The following is a 20,608-nucleotide window of genomic DNA, read 5'->3' on the forward strand; positions in this document are numbered from 1 at the left end:
GGCTTGTAGATCCTGACACATGTTTATTGTTGTCAACCTTGTTTCCAGGACAGGAAGTGATGAGAAATCTCCATGACAGGTACACATACCTCAATAAAAAAAATCTGCAATAGTTCTAATCCTTTCCCCTCAATCCTAAACTAAAAGACACATGAATGAGGTATAATGTATACGTGAATATTACTGTGTATTAAATATTTGCTTTTTATTTTGCAGGTCCTGGACTGGCCTTTGTGGTATATCCACAAGCCATGACAATGCTTCCTCTGTCTCCTTTCTGGTCATTCCTTTTCTTCTTCATGCTTTTGACTCTGGGATTAGACAGTCAGGTAAGCAGTTCACTTTAAAACCCAACAATTATCTTTTTTTTAACATTGGTTTGTGTGAATACTGGTGCTCAGCAAAAAAAGTAAGGTAAAATGAATTCTTATAGTAATGATCATGTCAATCACATATGAAAAAATGTGTATTTCCAAACACAAACACTGTGGTGTTTCAGTAAATAAATATTCATATTGATAAAACCCAGTGCATTCAGACACACCCACCATATTTTTACTATAATTTTTTTAATAATGTTTCATATTATGATTCTGTGTTTTTTTACACATTTTTAGGATTCTAAAGGTTAAATTGCACTTTTTTGTGTGTGCTTTTTTGTAATTTAAGCACTGCCTGTATGCTTGCTGGCAGCCTATGTATTTTTAAGTAAACAAGATGCTCCCAGCTCTTCTAGGGGGGTATCCCTTCTTAGAATTATTCAGCTCCATGTGAACTCTACTGTAACCTGCGTCCTGCTGCTTGTCAGGTTTAACGCAGTCTAATCAGCTCTGTCCTGTCCGTAAATCAGTCTCCAAAAAGCTGTTGCCAAGACATTGCTGCTGCACATGATAAATATTAAAGTTTAGCTCTATATTTACATAATAAAATTAAAATAATGAATATGATATTATACAGTATTTGTACCTTTACCATACCCTTGGCAAAAGCTTCACCCAAATGACAACTCCCCACCGTTGCTTATGCTTCCTCCCTTTCACTCTCCTGCTGCCCTGTTCACCTGTGATTGTAAGGAGATTAATTTTATGTAAGTTCTAAGTCAGAACTTGCATAATTCTATTCTGACAGGAGCCGTGTCAGAATAGAAAATATATAGATATATATATATATTTTTTTTTTGGCCATAGGAATGCATTGCTAGATTCCTATTGGCTATTTCAATTTGCAATAGCCAATAGCAAACTAGCTATTATACCTGCCCTCTGCTGCTGTCAATCAGTAGTGGGGACCTGATGGAGAACTGCGGGTGCAATGCTAGTTTGCTATTGGCTATTGCAAATTGAAATAGCCAATAGGAATCTAGCAATGCATTCCTATGGCCAAAAATATATATATATTTTTTTTTTTTCTATTCTGACAGGGCTCCATGTCAGAATAAAGAAAAAAAAAGAAAAAGCAGTGTTTCTCTCCTTGGCGGCCAGGAGCGGGAGACTCCAGGAGCGCCCGGGAGAGTTTGCTGTCTGGAGATCAGTGTCCCTGGTTAGCTGGTAAGATCACCGCTGGCTCCGCCCAGCTGTCAGAAGCAGGCTGAATTTATTTTTTTCTATTCTGACACGGCTCCGTGTCAGAATAAAGAAAAAAAAAGAGAAAGCAGTGTTTCTCTCCTTGGCAGCTGGGAGCTGGAGAGTTTTTTTTCCTTTTCTTTTTTTTTTTACGGCAGCAGAACCGCCGGCCACTAGAAAACTGTTGGGCGGAGCTAGCTCCGCACAATCGTTTTCTGTTTATTTTTTTCTACTTTTTAAACTATTTTTCTGTTCTGCTTGGTACCACAGAGGGACCGAGCAGAACAGCCGAGCCGAATGCCGCTCAGCCGAACAGTTGTGAGTAGCCTGCCGGAGGTTTGGCTTAGCCGATCCAGATGTTGGATCGCCTGAGTCGAACTCCTTCTGCACTTCGGGTCGGCCGAACATGCCGAGCATGTTCCGCCGACCCGAAGCCACCCAATGTACAGCTGATTTGAGCCGATATATGGCTGAAATCAGCCTTACCAGCCTGAAGTGAATAGCCGAACAGCGTTCGGCTCACTTCGCTTTAGGTCGGTCATTCACTCGGCTGCCTACTGCAGCTTAGTGAATAGACCTCATAGTTTGGTAAGTTTGGTGTAGAGGAACTCGTGTCACATGCACAGTAGTCTGACCTCAATCCTACTATACAACTTTGGGATGAACTAGAAAGCTGATTGCAATTGTCTTCTTATCCAACATCAGTACCTTACCACATAAATGGCATTTGTGCATTTGACACACCCAACAAATCTTGTGAAAAGCCTTTTGGCATTTGTGCATGTGACACACTCTAAAATACTGTAGAACGCCTTTCCAGAAGAGTAGAGGCTGTTAAAGCCCCAAAGGAGAGGGGAGGGTCCATATTGATAGGTGTGAATGGCAGGTCTCCACACTTTTGACCCTATATAGCGTATAATCGAGCAGGCACCACATTCTTTTACTGACACTGTTTGAGAGATCTTCTCTCCTAGGCCACCAACAGAAAGCTAGATTGTAGTCCCATTTTCTGATGATCATAGTCATCATTCTTTATCTAATGTCTATCAGAATACTGAAATTGTTAAGTCAGTAAACGTATCAAAGAGAACAGTTCTACATACAATACATTAATTGGGCTAAAATTAGATGGACACACACTGCATGCTAGTAAACCTGTATATCTCACGAGGCTTAGTCAGTTAGTGCCTGATCATCACATGACTTTTTGTTACTTGAGTGAATGCTGCAGGTTTGCTTTCTCCTATTTTCATGCAGGATATTATTTGTGTCCTCCGCAGTTTGCCTTCATGGAGACCATTGTGACGGCCATCACAGACGAGTTTCCCTATTACCTCAGACCAAAGAAAGCTTTTTTCTCTTTTATCATCTGTGTTGTGCTGTTTCTGCTAGGGTTGATCCTCACCACTGATGTAAGTAATCTCTGTAGATTCTGCTTTTTCCATGGACCACTAAACCTAATACCAATGATAAAGCACCCATAGACAGCACCTGATCAGTTTTTTATTTTTTTGGCTGGAACAGGTGACGTGCTCTTGTCTCTGAGTGCACTGCAGACACCACCAGGTGACACATCAAGAAATTGAAGCCCAGATACTGCTAAAATCTCTTTGCTAATGTTGTGCAGGCTGGAAAAAAGTACACATTTTTGGTGGGTTTTATTGCCTGCTGTAGCAGATATTTATATTTTAGAGATATTTTCCCTTGCTTTTGGTGTCTGTGACACTAACACACAAGGAAAGGAAGCTACAGAGGTTTTAAGTCTTCCACACTCCACAGACTTTTAGTTGTCTGTCAGAGACATTGCTAGGTTTGAGAAAAACCAGGACACACAAAATTATTAAAGTTTGCAGAATGCATTGCGTACTTCAGCAACAAAATGGAAATGTCTATGAGGTGCTTTACAGTGGGAGTGGTTAAACTGAATGGAAGTCTACTTGATGTACTGTATATACTTCACTTGCATGTCTCAGTACTCGTGCCAACAAAATATTTTTCAAAATGTTTGGATATAGTGGTGAGGGAATTTTTTATTGAAGTCTGTGTCCCCATTAGGGAGATTCGCCATCCCTATTTGTTCTGGTGACCTCTGTCATAGAGACAGAAAGTGATGGAAAAACCCAAAAAGTTCTCATCAAAGCAAAAGGTGAGGGAAAACCCTCTGATGGGAATACCTTTTCCTATGACAAATCACTAAAATGGGAGTTCTGTTCACTGTGTAGAGATTTCATCTAATTTCCTGTTGCAACTCAATGACAGGAAGTGTATGGAAATTTCCTGAGAGACACAGACACCAACAAAATAACCGGGCAGGGGTTCGTTATATTTACCCGGCGGGATCCAAAGCAGGGACTTGCCTGGCAATCCCCCAGGATCCAATCTGCTGCAATCCGGGTCACGAGATCGCAGTGACAAGCAGTCACTGCGATCGTTGATACATTGTGACAGCCAATGATTCGAATCATTGGCTATCAGCAGTGCCTCTGCTTCTCTCTCTCCACAGTGTGATCTGAGGCGAGAGTAGTAGACAGATCGGTGTTACAAAAAGTAGCCAGTTATAATAAGGGGGGAAAAAAAAACCTTTATTTAAAAATTAAAAACCCTTTATTGCTGATCACAGTTTTATAACTGTGATCACTCTGATCAGTACAATAGCACTGTTCAGGATTGTTGGGGTGTATTTTTCTCTTTTTTTTGTTAATTGTACCCATTTTTAATAATTTTATTTAAAAACAATGAAGTCTTTCAGCACTGATCACAGTTTTATAACTGTGATCACTCTGATCAGGACAGTAGTACTGTTCGGTATACTGTATTCAGGTGTGATTTTTGCATTTTTTTAAATTATAATTTTACCCTTTGTTAGTTTTACCCATTTTTGACTCTTTTATTTTTAAAAAAAATTAACCCTTTCAGCGCTGATCAGTTTTGTTGCTGTGATCACACTAATCAGTACAGTAGTACCATTCAGCATTTTTGGGGTGTGATTTTTACCTGTGTTTTACATAAAATGTAACCTTAAAGTTTTTTTACACTTTCCGTAGTGAAAAATGCAGAGTCTGTTACAAAAAAGAAGTTAGAAAAGACTCTAGCTACCATTGCCCTTCCTGTCCATCTCTACTAGGCCTATGTATCACAGACTGTTTCAGAGTCTACCATACACAGCTAGATTAATTCAAATTATTGTGTATGTGACTTGACTTATAAGCGATTATTCTGTGTACCTGACTTCAGCTTGTCCTATACCAACTACTCTGACTTATGGATCCCCTGACCTTGGCCTGTCCCCATTTACGTTAAACCCATCATTCTAAAATCATGATACAGTGGCTACACAAAACAACACAAAATAGTCCATTTGGAATACCCTGGGCTGTCTACCTTTGAAAATGGTTTGCCATTATTTTGGAATTTTTCTTTCTCAAAGGCAACATAGACCCAGTAAATCAATTTTGCAACGTTTTGAAATGGGTGTACAATATATTTAGCCCTGTAACTTTCCAAAAAAACTGTATAACCCGTACATGGGGGTACCCGTTAGAATACTCTGGGTTGTCTACTTTTGAAAATGGTACGATATTATGGAAATATTCTATTTCCAAGGCTGCCATACTGTCTCAAAGGCAACCTAGGTCCGGAAATGCAATGTGCCAAAATTCCATATATGATGACTGAAATGAGCAAGCCCCATATTTGGCCCTGTAACTCCCACAAACCCAATTAAACCCGTACATGATGTACTCATGGGACATAGAATACAATTATAGGTGTTTTATTGCAGTAAAACATTTCACTATTATGATATTCCCAATAAAATGTGTGTGTGCATGTTTGGAAAAATGAAACTGTCTTACTTTTTCATAATTGGTTATATTTTATTCATATATAATTACAGTTAATTTATAAATATTTGATGTCAGACGAAAGCCCTATTTGTCCAATATATAATAAGTGTGGGTGCACTTAATGTGAATAGGTAAATTATGGTTGAACAGACATATAGCTCAAATTCTATGTTTTGTTTACGGTCAGACAATTGCCTCCATCCTAAAGGGGTTAACATACAGGGTGCATGGCATGTGGGCTGTGTGTTCAGAGCTAGGACACCTAGGCAGTCTATGTCAAAGAGATTACTTAACAATTCTTGTCCTTGTGGCTCTTGTCATTAGGACAGGAAGTAAGAAAATCTTCCCAGTGCAGACATAGGCAGCAATAAAAACCTGACATAGGCAGCAATAAAAACCTGACATAGGCAGCAATAAAAACCGGACAGAGGTTATAACGTTTCTGTAAACTATCTAAAATTGAAAAACAAAATGTGGGTTGCGGTCAGGTTTTTAGCAACCAGACTTTTTGGCTGGCCAACATCTTGCCTCGTAAAATCCTGTGATTCTAACCATGAACAATTATTGAAATTATATTTACCTTTGCTGTGTAGCATACGTTGGGTGTTAAACTGATCAATCATTTCTTGTAAATATATTTTTATTGAGATTTTAATACATGTACATACAGTGTAAATTATTCAGAATGGTACATGGTTAGCAATGTTTATAACTGATATTATGGTGATATATTGGTCATTTACCATACAGATCGGTAAGTAGCAGAAGGGTACAAGCACTTTCTGAAAACTGAAAGATGAGGTTTAGTGCCAAAGCAGTGTTTCAAATATTTATAGGTCGCTTTTAGAAAACCAAGCTGATATACAGTATAATTAACTACTGGGTATTATCTAACTATCAGTATGTACCTTTCACACCCTTTTGTTAATGGCGACAGTAGAAATATTTTATGACTTTATTTGTTGTAATACCTTTTCTTGTGTTTTAATGCTCAAGGGTGGAATGTATTGGCTGGTCTTTTTGGATGACTACAGTGCTGGATTTGGCCTCCTGGTGATAGTGATCACATTCTGTCTTGTGGTTTCAAGAATATATGGTAAGAAGTATTGCCTGGATTTGCCACAAAGGCACGTGTAACTAGTGCCGTGGGCAACATGTCGAGGGGGGGAAAAAGGCTCAGGTCTAGTTCACACCAGATGCAGGAGTGATGCAGCCTGTCCAGTTTGGCAGTGACATCAACATTATGTCACAATGCATTCCAATGGAATTTCTGGTGCTCTGTTCACACCAGTGTAGTCCGTTCTGATGCAGTCAGAAAAAAATACTGCTTGCCTCATTTTAGCTGCACATGTTCGCAAAGGAAAGCATCAGAAACGCATACAAATGCACTGGACTGCACCTGAAAGCCCATTTTAAGCTAAAAAAAGAAAAAAACTTGTAAAAATCGCTGTAAAAATGCGCAAAAACGCATCGCACTGTAGCTGTGCAGATGCATGCACTTATGGTGTGAACTAGCCCTCAAAGTGTGCATTTTTTTTTAATTTTTTTTACTCATTTTGTTTCACTCTTCTGGCCACATATTTTGTTATTTTTAGTACTGGAGATCTGTATAGACGTTAAAGGCTAACTAATCTGAAACTGACAACTCTGTTTTAGGTAGATGCAGGTTAATCAGCCATCCACTGGCATTTTATAATATTTGGGGTCTCTACAAAAGTAGTCACTCTTTTCATATCTTGGCTCTCACTTCTGTCATTTGGCTTCATAGTGGACAATATATTAGAACTATGCCTGCAAGTTACATTCATTGGGCTTGGCATGAATTCACAAAACTGTCGCGGGACATCTTCTGACAGCGGGTTGACATGATTTATGAGCACTTCTGGATGATGTGATTGACGTTAAATTGACATTGTTTGCTTTTGTATTTACTTTTATCTCTTTCTGGGAATGAGTAATTAGGGGTACTAGTGTACCCTGTACTCATTCTTTTGGGGAAGGGGAATATATGGGGGGGTCTCCATATTATTAGGTTTCAAGATTTTGATAAAAGGGATAAGACCCTTATCCCTTTGCCAACATTGGGACAAAGTGCCATGCAAGGGGGAACTTTGGAAGGTACTCTCCCAATGTAAAAAGCATGTGGCCCGGTATGGTTCAATATGGGGAAAGGAATGTATATCTGCTGCCCTTTCTTTTCTGGCCACCCAGGCTGCATGCCAGGATAAGGTTGTGGTTGAAATTTTAAGAGGAATCCCATGAATTTTTCCCTTTTTAAAAAAAAAAGTACATTACACCTTAAAAGGAAAAAAACAAAAAGGCATAGGATTCTCCTTAAAATTCATTCAAATTCCTTATGCAGCCTGAATGACCAAGAAAGAGCAGTAAGCCTGTGGCCTTCCCTACTGTGCTCCATACGTTGCAAGGGCACCTTGCATGGCACCTTGTCCCCAGATTGAGGGGACAAAGGCCTCATTCCCACATCCTGTCCCCAAATGGGATATGGAAGTTTGCAATGGGGGACTTATCAGAATATGGAAGCCCCCTTTATAATAAGGGGGCACACAGATATCTAGACCTCCCCCATATGTGAGTGAGTATGGGGTACTCTACTAAAAAAAGTTAGTAAAGGGGGTGTAAATAAACGTCCTTTATTAACACCCCCCTCCCCCTCAAAAAAAAAAGAAGCTAAACAATGTCCCTTGATGTAAATCAGTAAATCCAACATCAGTTACGTTGACATGGGGATCTGTCATTTTGTAGTGATAGTGCTACTGCCGCAAAATGACAAATTCCTTTGTTTGTATACTAACAAGCTGGGGGTGCTACAAACAGAAGACAGTCGATGATCTGTCATTTTGTATCAATAGTGTGGTGGGTCAGCATTGGGAGGGTGCTCCCTCACTGACCTCTTTTTCGTGAGGACACAGGCTATATGCCTCTATAAGGTCATGGGATGAATTATGGGAGGAATCCAATGCCATTTTTTTCCATTGTTTTTTAATGTGTATTGCCCCTTTAAAAAGGAACAAATACACTGTGACAAAGTCCTTCATTTAAATAAAAATGCAAATAACATCCTATAATGTAACTCTAGTATCAATCATATCATCCAGCAAAGTAGATGTAGCATTAATCAAGATGACTCGCTGCCAAGGTGACCTGACAATCTTTCCCCTTCATACTACTGCTGCAGAATGACAAATCTCCAGCCGATCTATGTTCGTCAACAAACAGGCTAGGGATCCTGGATTATGTAATTTACTAAACATGGTCATGACCATATTTGTTAAATGATATCACCTAGGATGGTTTGTTTACAAACAGAAGTCGGCTGGTGATCTGTTATTTTGCATTGGTAGTGCTACCACTGATAAAAGTTTAGCTGCGAACCTCCAGCAAACCAAATTGTGCAAAGGTTTTTCAGTTTGCTCATTTCAAGTCTTCATACACATACCTAAACTATCAGATTAGGCCACTTTGGATATAATGTTTTGCTAATCTATAGCACATCCTGCAGAGAAAAAGGATCTGATCTGAGGGATGGGTGGTAGATCAAGTTGTATAATGTTGAAGCACATTGGCCAGCCTGTATGCTATTTACCAACCATGTATATCCTTCCCAATGCAGTTTGCAAAGTTCTGTTAGATGTTGGATCCTTAAGGACCTGTGTTGTCCAGCTGTGGGTTTTTTGTCGATGGCATCTGTTTGTCACCAGTTTGAGATGCTTCTGGGATAATTCGGAATGAATTGACAATACATTGGTCAACTTGCCCTGCAGCTGACCTCCTTCTAACGTGCTTCAAACAGGTTTTGCAATCCCATAGACTTATATGGGAATTCAAAATCCATTTGAAGCAAACAAAAGCCCATCGACACAGACCTTAAATTGGCTGTTTGCTTGTCCAAAGAATCTCGCTATAGACTTGATTGTCAATAGACTTGTAGAAAATGGTGAGCATTTACTTGCTGTGAATGAAACTTTGTTAAGCCTATCCCACCTCAACCTAAACACTCAACCATCACGTTGTCAAACAATTCATCCCCACACAGCTATCTCCTCAAGTATCACTTCTCCCTCACTTTTAGATTGTAAGCCCTCAGGGGCAGGGCCCTCCTTACCATTCTGTCTTGAATTGTATTGTGATTGTAAAGTCTTCCTTATATTGTAAAGCGCTGTGCAAACTGTTGGCGCTATATAAATCCTGTATAATAATAATAATATTAATAATAATAATGTCCACTTGTCTAGGAATAAAGTATTTTTGCCGAGATATACAAATGATGCTTGGATTCAAACCAGGAATCTATTTTAAAGCTTGCTGGGCATTTTTAACACCGGTTACATTATTGGTGAGTAGATTGGACATATCTAATATTTGTTTTACGAAAGATCAGCATGGTGGAAAATTGGGCCAGAAAATCATGAGATTTGTAAACACACACAGTCACGTTCTGTCCGTGCTAGTCACAGGCATTTGACTACCCCAACAACTATACTATAAAAACAATTGTCAGCAGGTATAGTTTTAAGGTTTATCTGGGGCTGGCAAATGCAGAAGCCCAAAGACTCTGGATCAGAAAAAGTCCAGGAAACGTTGACAGCAGTAATGGTGTAGCAATGTCACATCGCTGGAGGAGGGCATTCTAGGAGCTAAGTATGTCATAATGTGCAAGTAAGCTGTGTATAGACATTATTGCAAGATCTCTGGGGGTCCATATCAACTAAATTTCCACTTTAAAGCAAAACTAAACCTACTGTTTTAAATGTATGCCAAAAGGAAAGCTTAAGTTAGAAATGTTCAATAATTGTTATTAAATCCTTATTCACTTCAGCTCTCACACCTTTACATCCCCTATGGACCAGAGCAATTTTTACATTTACAATTTTTAAAGCGAGGGACCTGTTTATTCAGAAAGAACTTTGTCTTTACTGAAGACAACAAAATAATAAAGATGGGTATTGTTTAGGGCAAACAAGGCTTTCTTTTGGTGATATTGTCTTACAAAGATGAATTCATTGTTTTAATTAAATCCATAGACTAAAAATGTAAAAAAACTAAAACAGATTTTTTTATACTTTGAACAGTGATAGTTAATGTTACTGTAGACACAAAGTATACATTGTATTCATAAATTTGTTCTTTTAAAAATAACACAAAAATTATAATTCTGGTACAAAACATTGCAAAGTTATTTACAAATGAAATAAAAGACTTTAAGTTTACTCTTTTTTGAATGTGAAACGAAAAAAAATAAACTGATTAAATATTAGGGGTTAGAATTTTTTTTTTTTTTTAAATAACCAGGAAAATATAAGTTAAGGGGAGAAGGGGAAGAATTAGTTAATTAGGGCTAAAGCTCATCCCTTTGATCTGCAGGCACTGTGCTTGGTGGACAGTGGAATAGAAGGGTTTAGTTCCACTTTAAGGGCATAAACATTAAACAGCATTACAAACAATAAGGTTCTAACTTCTAATATAGCTGTGTCAAACAAATAGAACTCAAAGTGGGTGGGGAACTCGTTGGATAGCAGAAGGCCTAATACCTGTGCTCATGAACTTCAATAAATACACTCTCTGAAGTCCACAACACATAAGCCAATCAGGCCATAATCTTAACCTAAACATCTTTAACATGCAAGATCTGCACATCCTCACAGCAGCCAAGGGTCTCCTTCACTAGTGCTCAAGGAGTTGTCAAGTATAATGTGCTATATATACATATATATATATATATACACACACACAGACACACACACATACACACACTTTATATTTACATAAACATCATACATGCAGATACAGATACACCGACTCCTACATTTCATTGATTAAGGTATATGCATTTCTCATGGATTAAAAAACAAAACTGTCTGGTGGACAATAATTTTCTGTTTTAATGTAGTAAAAAACTAAATCATAGAAACAAGCGATGTGTTGAAAGACTGATAGAGCAGACATGTTGAGGAAATCGCTGGGATTGCATAAGTGACAGATTGCAGTATCCCCAGGATTACTCAGAACCCTTCTCTGTACACTCATTGCAGTCCCTCTCTATAAATACATTCTGCTTTGGACAATTGATTAACTGCATCATTTACACATCATAAATCTGAACATGGCAGAAAACCTTTAAAATATAGCATATTAAATAATCCACACTGTGCATCTGTTTTATCATTTTATTTATTGCAGAGAAGTGGCAGCACTGGTAAAGGTAATGTTAGGTGACTGTGTCTGTTATTTTTGCTTTGCCATGTGTACAACTTCTCGCGTAGCAATGTTTGGCAGATTTATACAGTGTTTTTCTGTCTTGTGCCTATTACATGTGCAACTAGATAAGGGCATTGGATTGTGCCAGGTACACAGTGTTTTTTTACCGACTGTGTCCTCAATTATCCTGCAAGATTGCTTAAAAGATAACCACAGCAGTGGATCACTATGAAGTTAATATGAATACTAACCTGGGTCCCATAACTCCACTAGTAGTCCAGATCCTTGGCATTAAAATTGATGCGTGGTGGTTTAAATTACCCCATTGTTTCTTATATATCTTTGTACCTTCAGCTTGGTTACCTTCCCGTAAGTATTCCTGAGTCTCTCTTTTCTCTGAAGAGTACACTAAATGAAATATAGAACCCTTAAGGAGGGTAAATGACTACAGCAGGTGGCAAAATGTCCAACTCAGGCCAAGAAAACTTTTTATAGGATTGACCAAGGAAGTGACTGCTTCAGCCCACAATTGTTTAACCACAGGTGAAATATTAGTTTTGGTTGGACTGACCATTGGACTGACCATTTTTAAAGATCAGTAATTTAATTGAAAAGAAGAGTAGATCATGAACAAAATGCTAGAATAAACTATGTAGGACTCCAGATTATTTGAAGGAATAGCTATCTGTAGCATCAGAAGCATTGCTGTCACAACATTGTGAAATTATTTTTTATATCCTCCAGGGCTTATTGGGTTACTGCTTATTGAAGTATCAACCCTCCCAGTATGGCAGCTACCAGTTCCCTTTCTGGTCAGAAGCATTAGGCATTCTCATGGGTCTTCTCTCTTGCATGATGGTGCCAATTGGGATGCTGGTTGCTATATTAAAAGAAGAAGGGACACTTTGGGAGGTAAGTCATACACGCCAAAATACATATTGATGTCAACTATAGCGCCTATATTATTGCAGAGATCCGCAAATATATTAATTAAAAACATTTATGGAATGTTTAAAGTTTTTTGTTATACATTTGAATGTGATCAGTTTATTATAAATTGTACATGTACATATATAATTGTAATTTTTTCTTATCCATAGTTATTGAATTTAATAAATGAATATGTACATGGAGGAACCATATTTGTTAATATGCAGGCTATGGCTTCTGCTTATTAGCACTCTACACTGGTTGGACTTTATGGTATCTCTATTTCTGTCTGTCTTTCTGTCTGCTATGACTTAGAGGACAATAGATAATCAGTGGTTGCTGATCTTGTAATTTTCAGCAGTTGTAGGCATTCTGACTAATGTGCCTAATGTGCAAGAAGAAATAGAAAAGGAACACCGGCACTCCAAATGCAGATCAAATGCGTCTATGTATTGCAGCATATCACACAAGTGCAACGTTTCAGGGTCTCGTAGGATCCCCTTCCTCAGGCAGAATATGATGTGCAAGAAGACACTAGAGGGATAATCTAAATATCTGAAATATAGCAGTGACGTGCAGGACCGTTGGTTCCGGGTGAGGCATTACCCAGCCTTGCCCCCAGCACGTTCCACCACCAGCCCGACAAAGCCCCGTCCCACCCCAAAACCCCGCCTTGCCAAAACTCCGCCCCCAAGGAAGGAGGGAGGAGACAGGGAGGTGCCTCCCTGACCCTCACTTGCTTGTCACTGCTGAGGCATCATCCACAGAGCTCACACCTCTAACACAGAGTAAAGTCTGTGACAGCTCTTGTCTCACTAGTTAGGTTAGACAAGCAGTGGGGAAGCCCGCTGCTGTGTAACCTAACTACCTGTCAAAAGCCGGGATACAGCGCTGCCTGTAATTAACAGGCAGTGATCCATCCAGGATTTCCCTGCTGTGTAACCTGATAGAAGCCGATCTGAATAGAGAAGACGCTGTCAGCTTCAGACTTGAAGCTGACAGCTTTTTCCTCCATAATACTAGGGGAGGCTCTGCCTCACCTGCCTCCCCTGACCGCACGCCCCTGAAATATAGTTATGAAAATAGACTGACATCTCCTCACTTTGGATTACTTCATTCTTTAGTAAATCAGGCATAATAAATCACTGGCCACAAAAAGTTATGTGGACCACAGGTTACAGTTTTGTTGGACCCATTCTTGTTCTAGGTATGTAACTCATTCATGAGTCAACCATGGTTAAGGTAGACAGCCCCAAAGACACTTCCAAAACAGTCAAAAGGAACAACTCTATTTGGACATCATCAGCTAGGGATTAGCATATTTCCTTTTGGGTTTAAACTCACTTTAGACCCGTGTTTGTGCAGGTCTCCATCTTATACTGCAGTTTCAATCCCAAAACATGCTGTTGGTTTAGCTGGCTTCTTTCCACGTTCCCTCTAATTTGTGTATGAGGGTAGTAGTGCTGAGCTTCTTCATGCCACTGCTGTAAGTGAACCTAAGGGGTCTATTCACAAAGCTGCCGAAGGATCTGGCCATAGCTTCGGCCGATCCTTCGGCTAGCTTCGGCACCAGGACCCCTTCGGTTCAGGAGAACCGAGGGGGTGCTGTACGGGCTATTCACAATAGCCCGTACAGCTCCCGATCACGGAATAATATAAATGTTATAAACAAATATCGTGATGGACTTTCTAAGCTTTACTAGGTCTGACTTAGCAACCAAACTGCATAATTTTTTACAAGCGCCCTGCCTACATTAATTTAAACATAGTCTGTCAGTGGAAATAAAAACTGTTGTAGGTATACAGTGTAGGTACCTAGAGTTGTACATACATTACCTACAGCAGCCTCCAAATACCCACAGTTATGGCCGTTCTGATAGTCATAGGCTTGGAGCTTGCTTTTAATACATATAGGAACAGTCATTTTAAATTACTATTTTTCATCCAAATGCTTAATGTACACCCTCTTACCTGCTTTGTAGTCCAGTGCTTGTGTGCACATGGTCATAAACATTTACTTTTTGCTTTTGTTTTATAGCAGAAACACCCATTTGTGCATTGGCACGCTGTCTGTTTTTGAAGATATGTAAACACAGTCACTAAAATGCCATAAAAGCTTTAACATGTTATTGTCAATTCTAAAATCAGTTTTGATATATTTTTACATTATATTTATCTATATATTTACAATACCTGAGGAACTGCCATTTGAACATCCTTGCTCAGACGATTCTTATAATAGCGTCACAACGCTCTGTCTCTGGCCCAGTTGTGCTCCTGTGCATCACATGGGTAATATGGATATTACAAGTGGCCATTTCAACGCATGGTTCACTGTTATAACCATTAGGAAACTTACCTTTAGAAGTGTTATGCAGCCAGCACTGGGGTGCATGTAAACAGGAAGTGACTGAAGAGAGACTGCAGGAGATCAGCAGCACTGAGACGCAACAAGCATTAAAAAAAGGTGAAAACAAAAAACAAAATAGGTGTATATTATACAGAGAATTTTAGCACTCTATTGAGTAACGTGTTTCCTGTACATTAATGTTTTTGGGTGGTTTGTTGACAGACAGATGGAAAAACATTTGCAATGATTAGAATTGACAAATAAATATCACAGTATTATTATTGTTATAATTCCTACCATTACTCCATGATTATTATACAGACCCTGTTTTGCCTTTATTTTCCTGAAACAAAACCATGAGAGTTTAGACAACATGGGCTTTTAAGGTACATGACTCTGGGGTTTATTAACTAAAGGAATAGGGACTGTTCAGTTAACAAAAATTAATGTTTACTTTGCAAAGCGAATCCAAAGCTGATCTTTAAGCATATATAAAAGACACAAATGAATGCAGCTCTGTATTCATTAATACATGAATATATACATACATTACAGGAAGTTGGCTCTTGTTAGACGTGCAGACGAGGGGTGCCCACCTCTTCTTCCGGGTCACTGTGAGGTTGGGGTCTACTCACAAAGCTGCCGAAGGATCTAGCCGTAGCTTCGGCTGATCCTTCGGCTAGCTTCGGCCCCAGGACCCAGGCTGCTGTACGGGCTATTCCCTATAGCCCGTACAGCTCCCAAAGTTGGCCAAGCGGCTCAGTCGAGCCGAAGGCATATGCCTCAGCTCGACTGAGCCGCGCTGAAAGCCATGGCCGGCCACCAGCCTGCTTCTGACAGCTGTGCGGAGCCAGCCGTCATCTCACGGCTGGCTCCTGCCACTTGCAGAGAGATCAGCGTCCCTGGTTACCAGCTAACCAGGGACGCTGTCATTACACACTGAGAGCGGCCTCTCCATGTTCTCAGTGTGTAATGAGAGATGTTGTTTCTGGTTACCCGGTAACCAGGAACGCATCTGTCATTCCTCCCCCGGACGCTCTGGGAGTCTAATAGGCTCCCGGCCGCCTGGGAGAGAAACACTTTCTCACAGAAAGGTTGGAATCAGCCGTACCAGCCTGAAGTGAATAGCCAAACAGCGTTCGGCTCACTTTGCTTGGGGTCGGTGAGTCACTCGGCTGCCTAGGCAGCTTAGTGAATAGACCCCATTATCTCACTTCCTGTCTTTAGGACAACAGGAAGTGAAGGGCTATCGACCCCTAAGAAGGGAAATTCACTCCTGTAAGAGTGATCATTGTAAAAAGGCGTCTCCACTGAAGCTTTATCACCAATCCTTGTTTCCATGACAACCCAACATTTTCAAAATCCAATTGTCAGAGGGACAGAAAGAAAGTGAGGTGAAATCTTCTGAACAGTGGCACACACCAAAACAAACTTTACAGGGGGTAAACCCTTCCCTATGCTATCCAAAACAAAATAAAAAATGTTTTGGCTGGAGTTACACTTAAAAAATGTACCTGTTCCAACTTACATACAAACTCAACTTAAGAACAAGCCTACAGTCCCTATCTTGTTCGTAATCCGGGGACTGCCTGTACATAGGATGGTTGTGAAGAATGCCGCCAGCACACCGAAGATCCTTTTAGAATCACCAAATGCTCATTTTATGGAACAAATTGTCAAAATGGAAACAAGCGCCTTTTGGGACCTCGCAGGGTCATTCTTCACAACTATCCTAAGTAGGGTTGCACAGATACTTTTCGAGTACCAGTGCAGATACTTGGCATTTTCATGAGAACTACCAGGGTTGCAGCGGTTGCAGCTGGGACCCGGCTCTGGCACTCCACCACTGTCCTGAAATCATTAGTCGGTATTGTTTTAGAAAAACTGTCACATGACAATAAACAAAAATCTATCAGTACTCGTACTTGTAAGTACTCGGCAAGTACCAGTACTCGTACTCGCAAAACTGGTATCTGTGCATCCCTTTATTTATATTTATAAAAACAAAATCGTACATTAAAACAGAGATGTACAAATCCCAGGAGCTCAGTGTGCTCCTTACAAATGGCAGCTGCCTCCTAATTTTTGAATTTTTCTCTAGTGTAGTCTTGGAGCTCAGAAGTATCGGTACATGTACTCGTACTTGTACCGAGTACTGTACTTGGTATCTGTGCAACCCTAATCCTAAGCATAAAGAAATAGTCAGCTGTGCAGCAGTGCTTATATGTTAATGCAGTGAGCATTCAGAGAGGAGCATGGGACTGTATGTGACATATGTTTATATTAACTTAAACTCTAAATAAATAATCACTTAACACTCTTTTAATTTAATTGGCATTAATTGGCCGCTGCATTTTTATAGGATAAAAATTAAATCAAACTCTAATAACCAATCTTAATAATTAACCAATAATCAGGCAGTGACGAAGCCAGTCTTCACCCCCCGCAGGCTGTGATTTCTCCAAAACTCTCTGCAGCAGCTTCTCCATCTTGCACGGTCAATAAGCTTCAAAACGGGTTTTCCAACTGGATGATTTTAACCAACTCTGCACCTCCTTATATAGGGCATAAATCCCAACTGACATCCATTCTCGTGGTGATGTTTTCCCGCCAAAATAACGTTTTTTCCCGCCGAAAAAATCCACCGTTGGATACTCTTAAAGAGGAAGTACACTAAAATACAAAAACTGGGAAAAACACCAAAAATTGCATGTAACCTAAAGTCCCCACATTCCCATGAAAATGGGCATCTAATGGATGCCATTTATACAGGAGCTGAGCTCATCAGTCTGCTGCATCTACTTTCATTGTCCAGTCACTTGCTGCGGCAGGGACACGTCCTATAATTGTTACTTAACTGCAGCTGAATAAAATCAGTTCTGCTGGCCTGTCAGACAGGGCTATACTATGTGGCAGATATGTGTAAATCTCAGGACTGAATGGATGGAAATCCTTTGGCAGGTTCAGTGTACTATATGTATTTCATCTGTTTATTTAGTTGCTTGTCTGAAGTTCAGCTTTAAAGGAGAACTATGGGGTCAGGGCTTTTCCCCATAGTTCTCCTAAGGGTAACGGGAGGACACAAACCAGCGCCCTCCCGTCACCTAAAGCTCAGTATACCGTGTGCTACAGCTCGCGGTATACTGAGACGCTGCAGACGGGACGAAGTTCGCACATCACTGAGCTTGGTCGCAGAATCGTCACTGTTTTAGGTCAAAAGCGGTTTTAGACCAGGTAGAAAACAGCGATAGTAAATTAGAACTACTTGCAGAATTGAGTGATAGCGATTCGTTGGGAAATTCCTCAACAGACACTGAAAGTGAGGACAGCGAGGATTCTGCGACCGAGCTCAGTGATGTGCAAACTTGGTACTTTATTTACTGTGGTACGGATCAGGCAACGCCCCCAGAATTCCCATTTACTGGACCATTTTTTAAATTATTTTATTATAATTTTTTATAATTATTTATTATATTATAATTTCTTAAAATTGTGAAAAAGTGTCAGGCAGGGCACTGGACAAAGCTCTAGGGACAAAATTGAAGTGAAATAGTTTGATACATAAGTGTAATCATAGCAGATTACATTGTATTGTGTGTATTCTGTGTATATTGCAACTTTTCACTTTTGAATTTCCCGCCGGCTGTGACGCCCGAAAACGAAACTAAAAGTTAGATGCCGGCATCTGACTTTTAGTTTCATTTTCGGGCCGCGTACAGCAGAGGACGCCGCGGGCTCGCAGGGACAAGGTGAGTGTCACTTTTCTCTGCAGCCCCGAGTCTGGCTCGGGGTTACCGCTCCTGGTATGGAAAATTCACCCCGAGCCAGACTTGTGAATATCGCCAGGGAGGTTAAACACTTTAACAACAGCTGCTCTTGACCATTTAACGAATTCTGCTGTTTTGCTGATACTCGCTCCATGGCTCAGAGCGCCAACAACCATCCCACGTTCAAAGGCTGTTAAATCGCGTTGTTTACCCATATCTTCAGAAAAAAATCACTTCTACTGTCGTGGTAAACAACCTGCTTTCCTATTTATAATGCTCAGGCCCTCTAGCAACTTCAGCTCACAATTATAGCTAATTATAGCTAATTTGCCTACAAACGTCTGGTGGTCATAATAATCTGGCCACTCAGTGTATATAGTCAATGCTAGAACTTCACTTTTCATAAATGGCACTATACAATGTACCAATCCAAGTAGAGATCAGTCTCCAACTGACTTGGTTGGACCGAGTGCTTACCTAGTGTGGCAATTTACAGAATTACCTCTTAAAGAGTAAAGTCTGCCTGGGGTGCTTGTAACTGCACTTAGCACAGACTTCACAAACATTACCAGAAAAAGGAGACAACACACTTGCTCATCTAATTTCGCTTTGCCTCGAATGCCACTGGCTACTTGTGGCTGTATTGACACCACTCCCTCATGAAGCTACTAGCCCCAGCATGGCAAAACAACCAGCCCTCATGTCACTTCTAGATAGCAAATAGATACCAAATCCACGGGCCAGATTTTGCCTCCAAAATCCACTGAGGTTAGATTTTCACCGATAGAACACTTGCCAATTATGTAGTAAAAAGGATGTTGCACCCCTACATACATATATGACTTGGTTTATCTTTACTATTATTATTATACAGTGGCAACAGTTTGTGCAGCACTTTACAACATGAAAAGAGATAGTACAGTTACAATACAATTTCAACACAGGAGGGTTAGGAGGGCCCTGCTCATGAGATCCTACAGTCTATTAGAAGGGGCAAGTGATACAAAAGGTAATAATTGTTTGGGATTTGTTAATGGAAGAAGTAAATGGACAGATATAATGTTGAGGTGGGATAGGCTTCCCTGAAGAGTGAGTTTTCAAGGATCGCCTAAAGGTGGACAGAGTAGGCGATAAGCGGACAGATTGGGGAGTTCCAGAGGATGGGAGAGGTTCTGGAGAAGTCCTGGAGGCGAGCATGGGAGGAGGTGATGACAGAGATGGAGAACAGGAGGTCATGAGAGGAGCAGAGAGGACGGTTAGGGTGATATTTTGAGATGAGGTTGATGATGAGGATAGTGATTTAACCTTCAAATTCTGTTCGGCCACACATATGATTTACACACCCATGCCGCAATGTAATGCCAAAAAAACAATACCACTTTTCAGAGCTTGCATCTGGATGGGTAAGGAGGCTTCTCTTGCACCTCGTGTCCCAAAGACTCTGGATTTGGGAACAGAATCTGAGTGGACAGCGAGTGATCACACCATGCAAGCTGGTGTCCAGGGACTGGATCGGGTCAGGTAGGGCTGAAGTCAAACCAGACGGGCAGCGAAGTTCAGAATGGAATCCAAGATCGTGGTCAAACAAGCCAGGGGTCACACCAGTTGGGCAGTAAGGTACAAAGGCAATCTGGGTCAAAAGTCAGGAAGTTCAACAGACACACAGGAAACACAGGTACTAGATGGAAGACAATCCAGCAACTTGGAGTCAGGCAGGCCAGTTTAAATAGAGTGATCTATTAGGAGTCATAGCGTAATTTCCAACGTTCCATTTGTCGCGCTTTTGCGCATACATTTTGTGGCGCGCCTTTGTGCACAAGTGCCTGTTTACCCATAATATGGAAAGCGGTACCATGCGCATGGACAGTAGCAGATGGTTTGTTAAACCCTAATTTTAACTGTACATGTGATCATAGTTTTTATGTAATTATATTAATA

The 20,608-nt window shown here is 40.3% G+C and overlaps 1 protein-coding gene across 1 annotated transcript in view; it reads left to right on the plus strand.

Annotated features, from left to right (window-relative positions):
* SLC6A7 (solute carrier family 6 member 7) overlaps nucleotides 1–20,608 on the plus strand; it is a 78,778-nt gene that overhangs the window by 50,738 nt on the left and 7,432 nt on the right. The window contains exons 9-13 of the mRNA XM_018554950.1: nucleotides 217–329; nucleotides 2,843–2,974; nucleotides 6,404–6,503; nucleotides 9,661–9,761; nucleotides 12,368–12,535. Coding sequence (XP_018410452.1) covers nucleotides 217–329; nucleotides 2,843–2,974; nucleotides 6,404–6,503; nucleotides 9,661–9,761; nucleotides 12,368–12,535 — 614 coding nt within the window. The remainder of the gene's footprint in view (nucleotides 1–216; nucleotides 330–2,842; nucleotides 2,975–6,403; nucleotides 6,504–9,660; nucleotides 9,762–12,367; nucleotides 12,536–20,608) is intronic.

The sequence above is a fragment of the Nanorana parkeri genome, unplaced genomic scaffold (genome assembly GCF_000935625.1).
Source record: "Nanorana parkeri isolate BGI_ZX_2015 unplaced genomic scaffold, ASM93562v1 scaffold179, whole genome shotgun sequence".
NCBI lineage: Eukaryota > Metazoa > Chordata > Amphibia > Anura > Dicroglossidae > Nanorana > Nanorana parkeri.